We start from the raw sequence: 15,748 nt of genomic DNA on the forward strand, positions 1-15,748 counted from the left end.
TGTTCGCAGCTGTAAGGATATCTAACAACGGTGCTTTGGCTGAAAGATGAATGTGGGGGTTCAGGTTACTGTATTCTGTCAGTAGAGGGTTTTAAGTTGAAAACTGCTTTTTCTCCCCATATAGTTGGAAGTATTTCCTAATAATTCACAGATTTTTGCAACCTAGTGAAATGAATCTGGCTGGTTTCTGGGCATGGCTTGGTTGGTGAACGATGATCTTGCAGTGCCTGGGAAGAGTTATTCTTAGCTGAATGTTCATAGCATGAACTTTCTGCTATGTGGACAGAGCAGAGGCATGGCAGTGAGTTGAATGGGTAAGCCTGCTTTATTTCCTGGCAGGCTGATTTTAAAAATAAACCTCTGATTACAGAACCACAGACTAATAGTGCTAGAAGGAACTTCAGGGAACACCCACCTGCCAGGACCAAGTTCTGAGTATCAAAATGAAGCGACTTGTCATAGGTCACTTATGTCTCATAGGTCTTCCGAATAACCTAGAGAGAACTGAAATTCAGCGTGGTGGGCTCATATCTGCTATGGTGTCTACTTAATCCTTCCTCTTGAAAGCAGAAGTCCTTCTGTGGTCTCTTCTGCACCTTACCCCAAACCCAGTAAATATCAATTGGGCTAAGTTGGATTCCCAGGCTTTCCTACAGTAAACTTTTGATAGCGTTATAACGTTGTTTTCTCTCTCTCTCTCTTTTTTTCTCTTTTAGCAATAGGCGAATATGAAGACCTTAGAGCAGAGAACCAGGAAACGAAGGAGAAGGTTTGTATTTGACCTTTTCTTTCCCCTCTCACACATGTAGAAAGCCTGGAAGGCGTGGTGCATTGTTCTACTACCAGTCTCAGTTCATTACGAATGAGAGTTGTTGTTTTTCTCTTTTCTCCTACATGTGGTTCGAGCTTATATCAAGTGCAGGCTCCAGATGGTCGAGAATAGTGGGCGTGCCACAGTGGCACTGCTCAGGAGGCGAACCCCACGGCTAGATGTGCAGCGAGGCACCGGGCCGGGGGCGCAAGCCCCCGAGGATGGCACTTTTCCCCAACAGTCAGAATTGGGGTTCTAGGGGTGGGATGGAAGACCTGAGGCATTTCCTTTTGGGGTTCTGTGTACTAAATTCTGGAGAGAACTGTTTGGACTGAATCCTTGGTGCTTAGCCCAAATGTCTCTGTAAACCTTTTGTATGTTGACTTCCTCGAAGTATATGACTAATCACTGGAATTGAGACATGCCCAGTGTGAAGATGGGGGAGCCTGAGGGACATTTGCAGGGACCCTGGAAGTCTTATTTTTAAACTGTTAAATAATTGAATTGTACTTACATTTATAAACTACTTACCGCTTGTCTCTGAACATGTATATTTAAGATTCATGAATGTGTGTGTGTGTGTGTGTGTGTGTGTGTGTGTGTATTTATTCATGTATTTCCTGTAAATTTAGAGAGGGAACAAATGGGAGGGAAGGCTAAGTTAAAGAAGTAGAGTGACCGTCCTGACCTGTGGTGGCGCAGTGGATAAAGCATCGACTTGAAATGCTGTGGTCACCAGTTCAAAACCCTGGGCTTACCTGGTCAAGGCACATACAAGAAGCAACTATGGGTTGATGCTTCCCACTCCTCCCCTCTGCCTTTCCTTCTCTCTCTCCTCTCTTTGAAATCAATCAATCAATCAAAAAAAAAATGTCTTTAGAAAAGAATGTAGAGGGACTGAATAGAAAATGAAAAGTAGGAGAGAGAGCAGAGCTATACATTATTGTTTGTGGACATAAAGGAAATTTACTTTTAGAAATTACTTTGTTTGATAGGTCAAATATTTCTAAACATAATATCCCAGGTGGAAAATTAGTAAAGCAGGTCCTTCGTGGCGATGAAAGAAGGTGGTCCTCGTTGCTGTACATTATGAAACCTCATCTTGACAATTACGGAGTAAGAATTGTAATGAAAATTAGTAGTGAGTTAAATATTTGTAAAATTTGTGGCATATTTGGGGGTATTTATTGGGCCCTTGGGAATCATATTTAGCTTTTCCACTCCTATTAATTTGCCGCCTCTATAGCTATAGTAGCTTGGTTATATTAATGATCAGTACTTCAGTTCAAAGCAGATTATAATGGATTTTTAGATCATTATTGGTTATATTACTGATCAGTACTTTAGTTCAAAGCAGATTATAATGGATTTTTAGATCATTATTTTCCACCCAGCTTTGAGGTTCCTTTGCACATTTGTAAATAACTCCTTGGTGTTCTGCGAAATCTTACACTTCTTCTCATCCTTTCCTCCGGCGATGCAGGACATGGTAAGTTGGGGGGGTGAATGTGGCCATGACAGAATGTGGCCTGTGTATGCATCTCTAATATGGCAAGAAGGTCATGGGAAATAGTGTGACAAAATTTCGAATTCTGGCACCATTAACACCAAAAATCCCGGATGTCCTGAGGATGCCAGCGGCAGGGGTGTGAGGAGGTGGTTTGATCCTGGGTCCCCGGTACCCTACGGTTTCTAAGGTCATGCTTAGGGCAGGTAGCTTGAGCCTCTTTTTCTAAGAGACTCAACTACCTTCCAGCTCTAGGTGAAAGGGCCCAGAAGTCATCAGTCGATTCAGTCTCTTCCATCGATGTACCTGGCCCAAGCAGGGAAGAGCACGACCAGTGGGAAGGATTAATTCAGGAGAACTTTTTATTAAACCTAGAAGGTATGAGGAGTGTCTTCATATGATAGCGAAGGAAGGAGATAGAGGGAAATGATTAACAGCGTAAGAGGAAGAAGAGGAAACATTTTGTTTTCTCTTTTCTTCTTTAATGCTAGCTTACTTGTAGACCTAGCACTGCCCTAAAAATAGTAGATGTTCTATCCACATCTGTCGGTGGTGGCGATGACGGTTGTCTAACCGAGAGGCACTTTCTGCAGTGAGGTTTTAAGTGAACCGTCTGTGATGCAAGTGGAATTATAGGTACAATGCCTTTGGTAAAAGAACAGCTGTAAAGGATGTTAGCCCAGGAACTGTTGACGTGTTTCTCTGCACAGAGGATGGCCTCGTACTTTTGTAACATGTGTCTGCATTATTGACCTGCTTCTGTTCTAATTCTCTAAAAACAACTATTACAGAAATGGGAAGAAAGGAAATGAAAGCGACACGAAGGCTGTGTCTGGATAAAACAAAATAGAGTGGTTTTAAGCCCACTGCACCCTGTTTATCTCTTGTTAAAAGACTAGCAGGCTTATTACTGCAGATTTTTTCTCCAAAAAGGGGGGCTGTATTACAAAGGAGGGCAACATATAATAAAAGCCTTTTATACGGCACAGGATGAGGAAAAGCAGCTTTAGTTCCGGAGCTGGTAAACGGGAAACACCGTTTGCTCTGGCAAAGCACTGTCTTGTGCCTGGTGGGTGCGCTTTGTCTACGTCATGCCAGCAGGTAGACGTGGCCATTCCTGCCTCGTGGCCCCAGACCGGAGCTCAGGTCAGTCAATCAAGGATAGGCATCTAAAGTAAGACTCCGTTTGCCGTAGTTAATTTGATGGGGGGAGATGGATTTTGCCCATGTGGAAGGGACCGAGAAAATTAATCTTAAGTTATTTCAGCCTACATAGAGTACGTCTACATGGAGTCTGACGATCTTTGTTGCCAGCTCATGAACCTTATCAGTGGGAAGAGACAGTGGGTGTGATTCCTCTGGGAAAGGTCTTTTTATGCCCTGTTTGGGCTCTCCTCTGTTGAGAGAAGTGGGAGGACATGGATCTCTTCAAAGCCAGCTATTGCTTCAAAGACTGAGTTTATTAAGAAGTTACTGTGGGTCATGTGCATTCACTTATCTCCTGATGTTTCAAACAGCCCTGGGCCAGCTCCATTTCACAGAGAACAGGACCTCAGGATTTAACAGACTCTAGATTGGAACAAGGGTCTTCTAACCACAAGTGTTCTTTTGGAAGGAGGTAACTTACATGAGCTAATTAACTCTTTTTCCATAGAGGTCTTCGTTTTATTCATAATTCTTGATTGTTAGTTCATGAAATTTTCCACGTGAATTTAATTCCATAAATTATCAAACTGAGTACTTTTCTGGATCGTTTGTCTTCCCTATCCATCAGACTGTATTGAAAAACTGAAAGTTGAATTATTGATCCATTGATGTCAGTAAAATGCATGTTATGACATACTGCATTCCAAGGATAAGAGTTGGAGATTTGGGAAGGCAGGTCAAAGTTTTCATGGTCTTTTCCTTTTTTATTTTTATTTTTTGTATTTTTCTGAAGTGAGAAGAGAATAGCGGCAGACAGACAGACTCTCGCATACGCCCGACTGGGATCCACCCGGCATGCCCACCAGGGGGCAATGCTGTACCCATCTGGGCCGTTGCTCCGTTGTAACCAGAGCCATTCTAGCACCTGAGGCGGAAGCTATAGAGCCATCCTCAGCGCCCGGGCCAACTTTGCTCCAGTGGAGCCTTGGCTGTAGGAGGGGAAGAGAGAGACAGAGAGGAAGGAGAGGGGGAGGGATGGAGAAGCAGATGGATGTTTCTCCTCTGTGCCCTGGCTGGGAATCGAACCTGGGACATCCACACGTGGGCCAATGCTCTACCACTGAGCCAAACAGCTAGGGCTGATCTTTTCCTTTTTAAGAAAAATGTAATGATCATTTTGTGGTTTTTATCAAAGTCTTTGAGGGTGGAATCATAATCTTTTTAAGTTTATTAGGAAAGCTTTTTGCAGGGAAAACTTTGTTGAATGTCTTCTGAGTTCTGGGGTATAAAAAAATACACATGAAGGTCCCACTCTTGAGTAAAAACTACCCTAATGAGGACACAGGCAAGTTGACAACTAAAATTGTGCTGAGGTAAGTAAATACCTAGAGTTTGGAGGTAGGATGGGAAAAGGACAAAAGGACAAAGTTCCTACTCAGTTCCAGGTGACAAACTCTTAGTAGCTCTTAATGCTTGGCTTCCATATCACTTATTGTTTTCAAAGCCTTCTCTAATTCTCTCACTAGCAGAATTAATTGTTTGCTTCTTTGGAATAAAACACATGTATATTTTTTATGCACTGATCACATTTTATCAACAAAAGTTCATTATTAAAATATATTGGGTACAAGTTGTATGGGTTGGATTAAAATGTGAAAACTTCAGTTTTATCTTTTTTTAACATCAAGATAAGTGAAGATTATGGAAGGAGTGCTGCTACTTGTTATTTTTTGCCTAGTTTCTAAATAACGCTATCAGCAGTATGTTCAAAAGTAAGAACACCTATCCCATTGAAGTAAGCAACCCTTCCAAGCCTGTTTTCTTGGGGGGGGGGGGTATGGACAGACAGAGGACTTTATTTTGTAATCAACCAAAGACAATGTTTTACTTTGTCACGATATTCCAATGTTAGTCATGCTTCTACAATTGAAGGGTATTCTCTTATGACTCATTCAGGATCTTTGTCATCATTGCTTGATTTCTTTTCTTTCCTGTATGTGGGGGGCAGCGCCTCACTGAGCTTTGAATGGAATAGCTTCCAACTTTCTGTGGCTGGAGGGGGTGTGTCTGGAGCGTGCAGAAAGAGAAGGAAGTCCCTGTAACAGACGGATGTCTGCCTTTAAACAGTATGCATTTGTGTTTAATATTACGAGCTGCCATCCAGTTTGGAAATGAAGAAATGTGTGAGTGGCTGATGAGAAGTGAAGTGGGGGAGCTACTGTCGCAGCGCATCAGGGCGCTCTGTCAGCTTGCCAGCAACAATGAATGGAATGGGAACGAGGCACACACTCGTTCAAGACTTAACGTTTCAAGAAGCAAATTGGTATATGATACCATTTGCTTCTTGGCTCAGTTGTCTATTGTTACCATTTCTTCCTCTTGTGTCCATTTCAGAGGTGAAGGTCCCAAGTATTTTATTAAAAAAAAACCCCAACCAAACAATAAAGAAGCCGTTTTCAATTGTAAGATATGCATCCATTATGCTAACTGTTCATGCATAATACATCCACATACATGCAGTTTCTTTAGAACAGAGTGGCAAGTGGTTGTGCCAGAGAAAAAGTAATTACTTAGCAGTTTGAAAGTGAAAATGAGTCTCTTATTAACAGCAATCTATCCAGAAACAAAGAGCAGGGATCTCTGTTCCGATGACATGTGTTTCCCTCTGACACACAATACCTAGAATTTGGAGAATGCTGCATGACAGCTTTGGGGGCAGCTACCACTTTAGTGCCTGTGAAAAATCGGAGGGAAAGAACTTTGAATTGGAAGAAAGAACACAACCACCGAAAAGGGAAGAGAGTGAAAGGAATTCCATCTTAGTGGGAATGGTTTAATTTGTTATTGTGTTCTTTAAAGACAAGCACAGTCAAGTTCTAGCCAGACTTCCAAAGGTGGAACAGTAGATTTGTGGATCTTTGTTAAAAATGATTTGCTGTTCCCCTCACTACACCTCCAAAGATTTTGAATCGGGTAAATACGCGCCACTCTGATGCTTTGCACGCATAGGTTTGTAAATGTTGTGACTGGACAGAACAAGAATGAACTTCGAGAAGAAGAAGTAAAAACGGTGTGGGGCTGAGTCCTCTTCAGCAGTGGTCCCCAACCTTCTTTAGGCCACGGACCAGTTTACTGTCAGAAAATATTTTCACGGACTGGCCGTTAGGGTGGGATGGATAAATGTGTCACGTGACCGAGACAAGCGTCAAAAGTGAGTCTTAGACGGATGTAACAGAGGGAATCTGGTCATTTTAAAAAAATAAAACATCGTTCAGACTTAAATATAAATAAAATGGAAATAATGTAAGTTATTTATTCTTTCTCTGCGGACCGGTACCAAATGGCCCACGGACCGGTACCGGTACTGCTCTTCAGACTTGGTGTGGTCGCCTCTGTTGTATGTCGCTACTGGGCAGTATTTTCTTTCCTTGTAGAAAGTATTCTGATAAACTGCTTCTTTCATTGTTGGTCTTTCAAGTAGATCACCTGTCTTGTGAGAGCACATTATCTGTTCTGTTGCCCTCTGTATTTTTGCCAGTGCTTAATTACCACAGTGCCTGGCATGTGTTGGTGCTGGAAAAATGATTTGTTCAGTGCGTGAGGAAGGAACTAGAGGCATTTGGTGATTAGAGCTGAGATCTGCTTAGAAGTCTAATTTCGCCAAGTGGAAGGCACTGGACCTGTGTACCGCGTGTCTGCTCTGTTGCTGTGTACTGTTTGTGCAATATGTGTGCACACCTCTTGGTCCCCACACAGACCTTTCTATAGGCTGGCGGCCCTCCGCTGCATTAGGGTGCCACAGAGATAACATGAGCGCTGAGGTTGGTAGAAGTTAGGCACCATTCGGAACACTGGGGGTTTTCTGGCATCAACTACACACACAGCCTCAGTTATCTGCACTTCTTCTGAGCCCTGGTAAGCAGACAGTTTAGTATAAACAGAAAGCTGGGTGATCCGCATGGGAGAAAGAGCAGAGCTATTGGTCTGGTTGGGGAAGGTGGTCATGCCAGCGCACAGTGGAAAGTTTTTTTCTAAATAGCAGCCTGCCAGTACCTCCCAGTGCTGGGTTGGTCTCAGAAGCCAGGTATCAGCCTGGATGAGGCTCAAGAGAGCGATCTGGAAACAGCCAGGCTTCTGATATTAAAGGGCTTTCAAAACCAGCAAGGCCAACCTCTGGTCATTTCAGCGCTTCATCAAGAGCCAGAATAGAGACTCTAGGATAGACATAATGCTGTCCAGCGTGCTCAATCCAGCCCGCGCTCCTGCTGCTGGGTTCCACCCCAGCCTTGAGCTCCAGAGACCCACGGGGCATCGTAATTAAGTGAAATGGGCCCACGAACATCTGTTGCTATTGCAGAGTCTTCATTGAGCGACTCTCAGACAAAAAGAAGCCATTTCTACAAATAGTGCAGCTGCGTGAGCAGGGTTAGGGGAAGGGGTAGGGTGGGTGAGGGGCTTCAGGGGACAGAAAGACGAAAAGGCCCAGACCCCTTGCTGACTTCTCTCTGAGGGGGAGGGGAATGAGAGAAGACTTGCAGGATATTTTTGCAGGTTCACCTAAAACGGTGAAGGAAGTGGATGTTTGGATTTCTGCTTAGTGAATGGGTCCGGCCCTCCCATTTTGTTCAGCTCTGGGTGAGAATAAGCCGCATGTGCAGCCTGTGCGGCCCCCTCCCCCGGCTCACACCCTTTTCAGTAATCAGAGCAGATGGTGAAGTCTGGAGCTGCCAGTTCTGTCATAATGTGGTTGCAGAAAATAGAAAGCCAGGCAATGTGAAGACCCCTGACAGAACACAGCTGGGGCTGGGAGGCATTTTCTGAGTCCCCCGACGGTGACTCCGGGCCGAGTGTAAAGGCACATGCTGGACTGCAGAAACCCGTTACTGGCACGTTAGAATAAGACTGTGATGTTGAGACCTGTTACTAACCAAAAGCCTGTCTCCCTGCACTTTATGAACACAGAGTGTGGGCATCAAATCTTACTTTTAGGGTATTGGGATAAGCCTACCTAAAATTGTCACGTGCTGTTAATGACCAGTAAATGCAGCTATGTTGGTGGTTTGTGTGTGATATCACTTGGTGGCCCCCTTCAGTTCTGAATACAGTACTATCCTGTTTAAGAATGTCCATGCCAGCGTCATCGGATGTGCCAAGGTGGTGGGTTTGATCCCCAGTCAGGGCACATACAGGAGTCAACTAATGAATGCATGGATGGTTGGAGCAACAAATGATGCTTCTCTCTCTTTCTTTCCCTTCCTTTCTCTCTAAAATCAATAAATAAAATATTTTAGAAAGAAGACTCATTTGATGTCTTTGTTATACAAAGTCTCTGCGAAAACTCTAGCTATTTGATTTAAGCCAGAATGAAATCCATCTCTCATTCTTTCAGGTGCAGCTCTGAGAGGCATGTAGAAGAATCCAAGTGGCAGTAAGTCAGGAGCAACACTCCCAAACACCAGCTCTTAGAGAAAGACAGTTTTCCACAGGCTGCGTTATACCTTCAGAAATGCCAGATATTGGAAACATGAACTTAAATTTGAAAGAAAACAAACACCAGATATGTTCCATAACCCAGGAGTCTAATCAGAAATTATGTTTCTTTTTGTGCTTTTAGACTCTACTCTGCATTGTTAGAGATGGGGTGGGCAGATTGGCGGGGTGGTGGGGAAGTAACGGGACAAACAGAAGCCACGTTCTAGAAAGCAAGAGGAATGTAGCAGGACGACCGGCTAGTGGTTCAGTGGTGGGCAAACCGCAGCTCGCGAGCTGCAGGCGGCTCTTTGGCCCCTTGAGTGTGGCTCCTCCACAAAACACCATGTGCGGGCGCTACCTGGATAAGGAATGTACCTACCTATATAGTTTAAGTTTAAAAAATTTGGCTCCCAAAATAAATTTCAATCATCGTACTGTTGATGTTTGGCTCTGTTGACTAATTAGTTTGCCGACCACTGGGCTAGTTGAGTAAGGATCAAACAGTGTCCCGTATACTGGAAGATCTAATAAAGCTTACTTGAGAATCCATAACTCCAGTGTGGGTGTGCCTATGGTGCCCAGCCATAGTCCACTGCCCCTTCCTATATTTTGTCATAAGTTTTGTATATATATCCTTCTATTTCATGTTTTTATATTATGCTAGGTCTATTATGAAATATACATATACTATATATAATTAGAGAAAGTGTTTGTGCGTTGATATCATTTGGTATATGTATATCCTACTTGATGGTTGTTATAAATGCCGAACATGTCTGTATAGATCATCTTGTACACATTACTAGAGATTCTAGTATAGAACCCTGAAGTAGAACCGCTGAGTCATACATAGGGTGTGCGCATTTTCAATTCAGGTGGTGTATTTCCAAAGTAGTTGTGCCTGTTGACACTTGCCCAGTGGTGTTTCCAACTCCTGATGTGAGACTTTTTAAGTTGTTTTTTTGTTTTGTTTTGTTTTGTTTTGTGGCAGAGACAGAGAGAGTCAGAGAGGGACAGATAGGGACAGACAGACAGGAAGGGAGAGAGATGAGAAACATCAATTCTTTTTTGCGGCTCCTTAGTTGTTCATTGATTGATTTCTCATATGTGCCTTGGCCAGTGCCTTGACCAGGGGGCTACAGCCAGGTTGGGTGACCGCCTGTTCAAGCCAGTGGCCTTGGGCTCAAGCTGGTGAGCCTTGCTCAAACCAGATGAGCCTGCACTCAAGCTGGCAACTTCGATGTCTCGAACCTGGGTCCTCCACATCCCAGTCCGATGCTCTATCCACTGCACTACTGCCTGGTCAGACTTTTTAAGTTCTTACCAATAGATGAGACCATCTCACTATTTTTAATTTGAGTTTTTATTTTATTTATTTATTTTTAATTTTTTTGTACTTTTCTGAAGTTGGAAACGGGGAGGCAGTCAGACAGATTCCCACATGCGCCCGACTGGGATCCACCTGGCATGCCCACCAGGGGGCGATGCTCTGCCCATCTGGGGCATTGCTCTGTTGCAACCACAGCCATTCTAGCGCCTGAGGCAGAGGCCATGGAGCCATCCTCAGCGCCTGGGCCAACTTTGCTCCAATGGAGCCTTGGCTGCGGGAGAAGAGAGAGACAGAGAGGAAGGAGAGGGGGAGGGGTGGAGAAGCAGATGGGTGTTTCTCCTGTGTGCCCTGGCCAGAAATCGAGCCTGGGACTCCTGCACGCCAGGCCAGTGCGCTACCACTGAGCCAACCGGCCAGGGCCTTAATTTGAGTTTTTAAAATTACTGTATTCCCCATGTATAAGATGCACCCTTTTCTGAAAAATTTGGGGGCTTAAAACTGGGTGCGTCTTATACAGCAGTTGCAGAGTTTTTTACTTGTATTTCCTGCTTTTTCACGCTTGTTTTTGTGCTCATTGTTGAAGACAGTGATTTGTCATCAGACACAGATGAGGACAAGCTAATAGACGGGAGTTCTGATAGTGATGAGGAGTTGTATGAATTTTATGATGAATAAAACTTGAGTTAATAACTTTATGTAATACTTTTCTTTTTTTCAAATTTCGGGCCCCAAAATGAAGGTGCGTCTTATACATGGGAGCATCCTATACATGGGGAAATACGGTATCAGTGGCATCCTTATTTTATAGCCATAGAAATGTGAAGCTATCCGAAGGCATGAAATCCCAATACGTTTATCTTGTGTAGTAGGATTAAATTATAATTTAAAGTTGTGTTTTAGTCAAATGGTCCTCTTATTATTTAGTATTCCACAAAATTTAAGTTTTAACAATCAACGCTAATAGCTAAAATCACTTTTTAAAGTTTTAGCCATTTTGGATGAAAATCTTTCTACAAGTGTTATACTTTCTTGTTTTGTGAAATTTAGGGTAAGTTGGATTCAATCCTCATAATGAACATTAGACTTTTTAAAAAAAATTTGTTGATACCTTTAGGGCCTGTTAAAAAGCACTAAATACTTGTTTCTAAACCAGATATCCTAAAAGATCCTCATGCTTTAATCATTGTCTTTAAAAAAATTTTTTTTGCCTTTTATGGTCTCACCTCCTAAAGTATTTTCAGTGAGTCCTCCCACCTTTTAAAATGAAATACCTGTTTCTATACATGATACATGCTTATTGCAGAATATCTTATCTTCTTTTAACTTGCCACCTTCTTCCATTTAGAATTCGGAGGATACAAAGATGGCTTTCCCCTTGAGTGAGAGTGCCTGGGTGTGTGGCAGTAGGTGGTCTTCATGAAGTGGTCATTTCCAGCTGGGCCTGGGTCTTCTGGATATTTGAAACTCCAGTCTGGGAATTTGACCTGCGGATGAGTGGGCTGTTCCCTGTATTTGCAAAATACCTACTTAACAAAGAAGCACACATATTCTCTTAAAGAATGAATATATTTTAACTTAAGGGTGTTAAATTGATCTGTGACTGAGGCAATAATGAGCAGTAAGGTGACCCATTATCTTAGAAGGTCCCAGAAAATTGGCCGGATATAATGGTACAAACAGCAGCCTGGTTGAGTGGGACCAATACCATGAGACTGTTAACACTTTAAGGTTTTTAATTTTTGTTTGCTTTTCATAAACTAATTGCTGTCATTTGTAAGTTTGCCCTTCCTTGTCTTTCCAAACTTATGATGCAGATTCAGTATTTTCTTTTTTTTTTTCTCATTTCAGTGTGACAAAATTAGGCAAGAACGAGATGAAGCTGTTAGAAAACTGGAGGAGTTTCAGAAAAGTACGTAAGCATTTCACTGGAATGATGATAACACACGAAGCTGTGTGTTGGGGCTGTGTGGGTAGACATGTCCCCTGGGTGTAGCTACTGGTGCATCGGGCATCCAAGAAAGCAAGAATTGTCTTCCCATCTGCCACCCAGATGCCCCGGCATTACTGTGATTTTTAAAGAAATGGAATGAGCATTATTGTTTTATGAGTGTGTTATTATAAAAGGCAGTTTGTACTTGTGATAGCAAATTTTACTATGCAGAGCAGTTAAAGGAGAACAGAAGTTACTTGTTATCTTGATTTTTTTTTTTTTTTTTGAGACAAACCAGCATTAGTATTTTGTAGTCTTTCTTTCCTGGTCTTTTATCTGAGTGATATGTGTATCTGCAAAAAAATACAGTCATACTTGGCATTTTGCTTTGCAGCTTGCCTTTTGTGGTAAACAATATATTATGGTCATCTTTATGTGTCAGTAGAGATGTATATTAGTTTTAATGGTTGTGCATAGTATTCTGTTGTATGGTCATACCATCTTTTATTTAAATGTTTCTTCAGAGATGGATTATTTCTGGTTTTTAGTTATTATACATAATGCCATGGCAAGTATTCTTATACATACACCTTTACATTGGTCTGATTAGTTCCTTAGGTTATAAAAAAGGAATTCTAGGTTCATAGGACAAACACATTTTTAAGAGTTGGGGTGTTTAAAATAGCCCTCTCACCAAGGAAAGTTATATTCCCGTAAAAGTTGTAATAATTTTTTCTAAACTTTTGCTGTTATTTTTTTTAGTTGGTATAAATTTGTTACTACTTTACCCCCTAAGGCAGAGCACATCTGATGACAGTCAGAAGAATCACAGGGAAATCCGTCACGGGAAAGGGCCAGACCTGAGCAGGGAAAGTAGCCCTCCCCCTCGGGAGCAAGCCTTTCTCCGCTGCTATCTGATTGTATCATAAAGTGTTCACTTGGTAACTACATAACAAAACATTCTATTCTCGCTGAAGGTAAAACAGCTATAAAAGTGTAGCATTATAGTTAAATTTCAATAGCCAGTTTATTTCAAGTGTCTGGCTGTAACAAAGAAAATCTAATGGGAATATTAGATATTACCTGTCTTTGGAGGCCAATACGCTGTGATGGAAATATCTCCTAGTTATGAATGTGTGAATGACAATTGCGAGAAATTTTCTCCTTCCCTAATGCAGTATTAATGGGATGTTCTTACACTTGTGCTGACACCGAGCCACATCTGAAAGGGTTATACCATTGACATTGTGACCAATTAATGTGCTGAATTAATTATTGACAGTGGATTGGCATACTATCTGCAGTGGGACTAGTTCAACGGGAACTTTCTGAGAGGGGACTAAGAACACTCTAAATGTTTTTTAAAACAATTGTATCTATGATTGATGCCTTTTGGACATGGGGTGGAATTTCCGCTTTGGTAGGGAGTGAGGCAATTATCACCAGAAATAAGCATCCTTTGGTGGGTATCCGTGCAGCCCCGAGCAATACCTGTGTTAGTAAAACTGGGGTAAGTGACCCTGTTTCATAAACTTTACAAGAATGAGTGAGGTGATCCACATGACGGGTGCTGACCACGGCGCCTGGCAGTGGAGTGAGGGCTCAGTGATGCTGGTTGCTCCCCCGTCCCAGTTCCAGCACCGCTCAGGGCTCGCCTCAGTGGTGCTGGTTGCTCCCCCGTCCCAGTTCCAGCACTGTTCAGGGCTCGCCCGCCCTTAGCGTTGAGTTCATGTCATTTGCCTTCTGTGCCTTAGTTTCTGGACTGCACTCTCCACACTTGGAAAGCTCTCAGGGAAGGTATCTTTGATGCTGAGTTGGCACTGGTCCCCGTGTGGTGTTTACCTGCAAGGCCTCGTTCTTGAGTGTAGGAAGGGCAGCGGACTGGGGCTCAGGAAGCGCTCGGTCAGGCGGGGCGTGGGGCTCTCCTCTCCCTGGCCGAGCGTGCTTTCCCGGCTGGTTTGTCCACACGGGGCTGGGCAGAAGTAGGTTTCCAGGGGTTCATATGGAAAAAGACATGCACGTTATGATTATTATGACAGTTTTATTGACTCAGAAGAATGTTGCTCGCAACTGTAAACCTGCTTTTGCCTACCCCATACTTCCATGTCGTTCTTGGCCCTCCGCCAGCTCCTCCTGAGCCTTTTTCCTGTATTTCGGCACAAAAACACCACCACCTCGCAGAGCCAGGTTCCCCAGAGAGACAGATTCCTGTGAAAGTAGAAGTAAATAAAGGCTGTCTGTGTCTTCAGGCCACAACGTTAGACCCTTTGCTCCGGTGTAAGGCTCCCCCACTCCTGTACCTGCCAGTGTTCATACTACAGTGAGAACCTTTCTGTGTAGTCCGATGTCGCAGAAGAATTCACTGTCCATTCACCACGTACACTTTACAGACATCCTAGCATCTAAATATCGCCGAGAGTTGGCTGGAGGGAGAGGTATTTTGCTCAGGAAGCAACATCATTGGTGGTGTCAACTTTAAGTATGACAAATTAGAAGGGAACAGAAGATTGGAAGCACCTGGGGATAGATTTGGCTGGGCTTTGCCAGTTGGAACTCTGAAATTTGGGGTATGTCACTTCACTTCTCTGGGCCTCAGGGCCCCCAAATGCAGCATTGCTGTGAAAATACCTACCCCAGAGGGTAGTTGTGAGGATTTACGACGGAACACATGTAAGGGTTGAGCACAAGGTAGGATACATCACTGACTCGATAGATGGTGATGGTGGCTGTTGCCTGTGATTCTACATGGCAGAGGACATTCTTGTACAAGGGTGTTCACAGATGAACTGAGGCCTGCTATGCTTTCCCAGTCGTTCTAACACAAACATGATGACCTGCTTCCTATAGAGCAGAGTGCTAAGTGCAAGAGATTCAGACACGAGTAAAACAAACTCTGGTTTAATGCTCACTGGTAGTTGAAGACAAAAACAAGTTTAAAAAGAACACGCAATGTGATCGATGTATTCTAAGATGGCAATTGTATAAGAGTATTTTGGGGTCATTGAAGAGGAGAGACAAATTTTGCTAATTCAACTCAACCAATAGAAGCAATAATTGATGTATTTTTAGATCACACTTCTGAGTTCTCAGACTCATTAAAAACTTTTATTTTGGGACGATTCTAAGATGTCTGCAGAGTAGGTGAATGCTACGCTCACTTTCAAGCTTATACAGAAGTGAGAATATAGTGTAATGAACCACCATGTACCCAGTCACACAGCTTGAACAGTTATCAGCTCATGGCTAGTCTTCTCTTCTTCCCTTTGTATATCTACACCCACTCTCACCAACCTTAGACTATTTTTAAACTAATTCTAGTCATCATATCATTTTACCTGTAACTATTTCAGTGTATATTTCTAAAATACTAGGATTTTTAAAACATAACTTCAGTATTAAGGTCATTTTGTTTAAAGTTCCTCCCTTTTTAAACCTTCATGTCATTCAAATTATAGGTGTTTTTGGTGCGGTGGGCATGTATTGTGGATGATGTGAGACAAGCCTCAATTTAAGACCATAGGCAAATTGTTTAAAGGTTTTTAAAAACATTTA

At 42.8% G+C, this 15,748-nt stretch overlaps 1 protein-coding gene across 2 annotated transcripts in view; it reads left to right on the plus strand.

The window, feature by feature from the left end:
* The window catches only part of SHTN1 (shootin 1), a 102,587-nt gene that overhangs the window by 17,414 nt on the left and 69,425 nt on the right, over positions 1 to 15,748 (plus strand). For both annotated transcript variants that reach the window (XM_066355182.1, XM_066355180.1), the window contains exons 2-3: positions 717 to 769; positions 12,115 to 12,175. In XM_066355182.1, the coding sequence (XP_066211279.1) occupies positions 717 to 769; positions 12,115 to 12,175 (114 nt within the window). The remainder of the gene's footprint in view (positions 1 to 716; positions 770 to 12,114; positions 12,176 to 15,748) is intronic.

Source organism: Saccopteryx leptura, chromosome 13 (assembly GCF_036850995.1).
Source record: "Saccopteryx leptura isolate mSacLep1 chromosome 13, mSacLep1_pri_phased_curated, whole genome shotgun sequence".
In the NCBI taxonomy this organism is placed as follows: domain Eukaryota; kingdom Metazoa; phylum Chordata; class Mammalia; order Chiroptera; family Emballonuridae; genus Saccopteryx; species Saccopteryx leptura.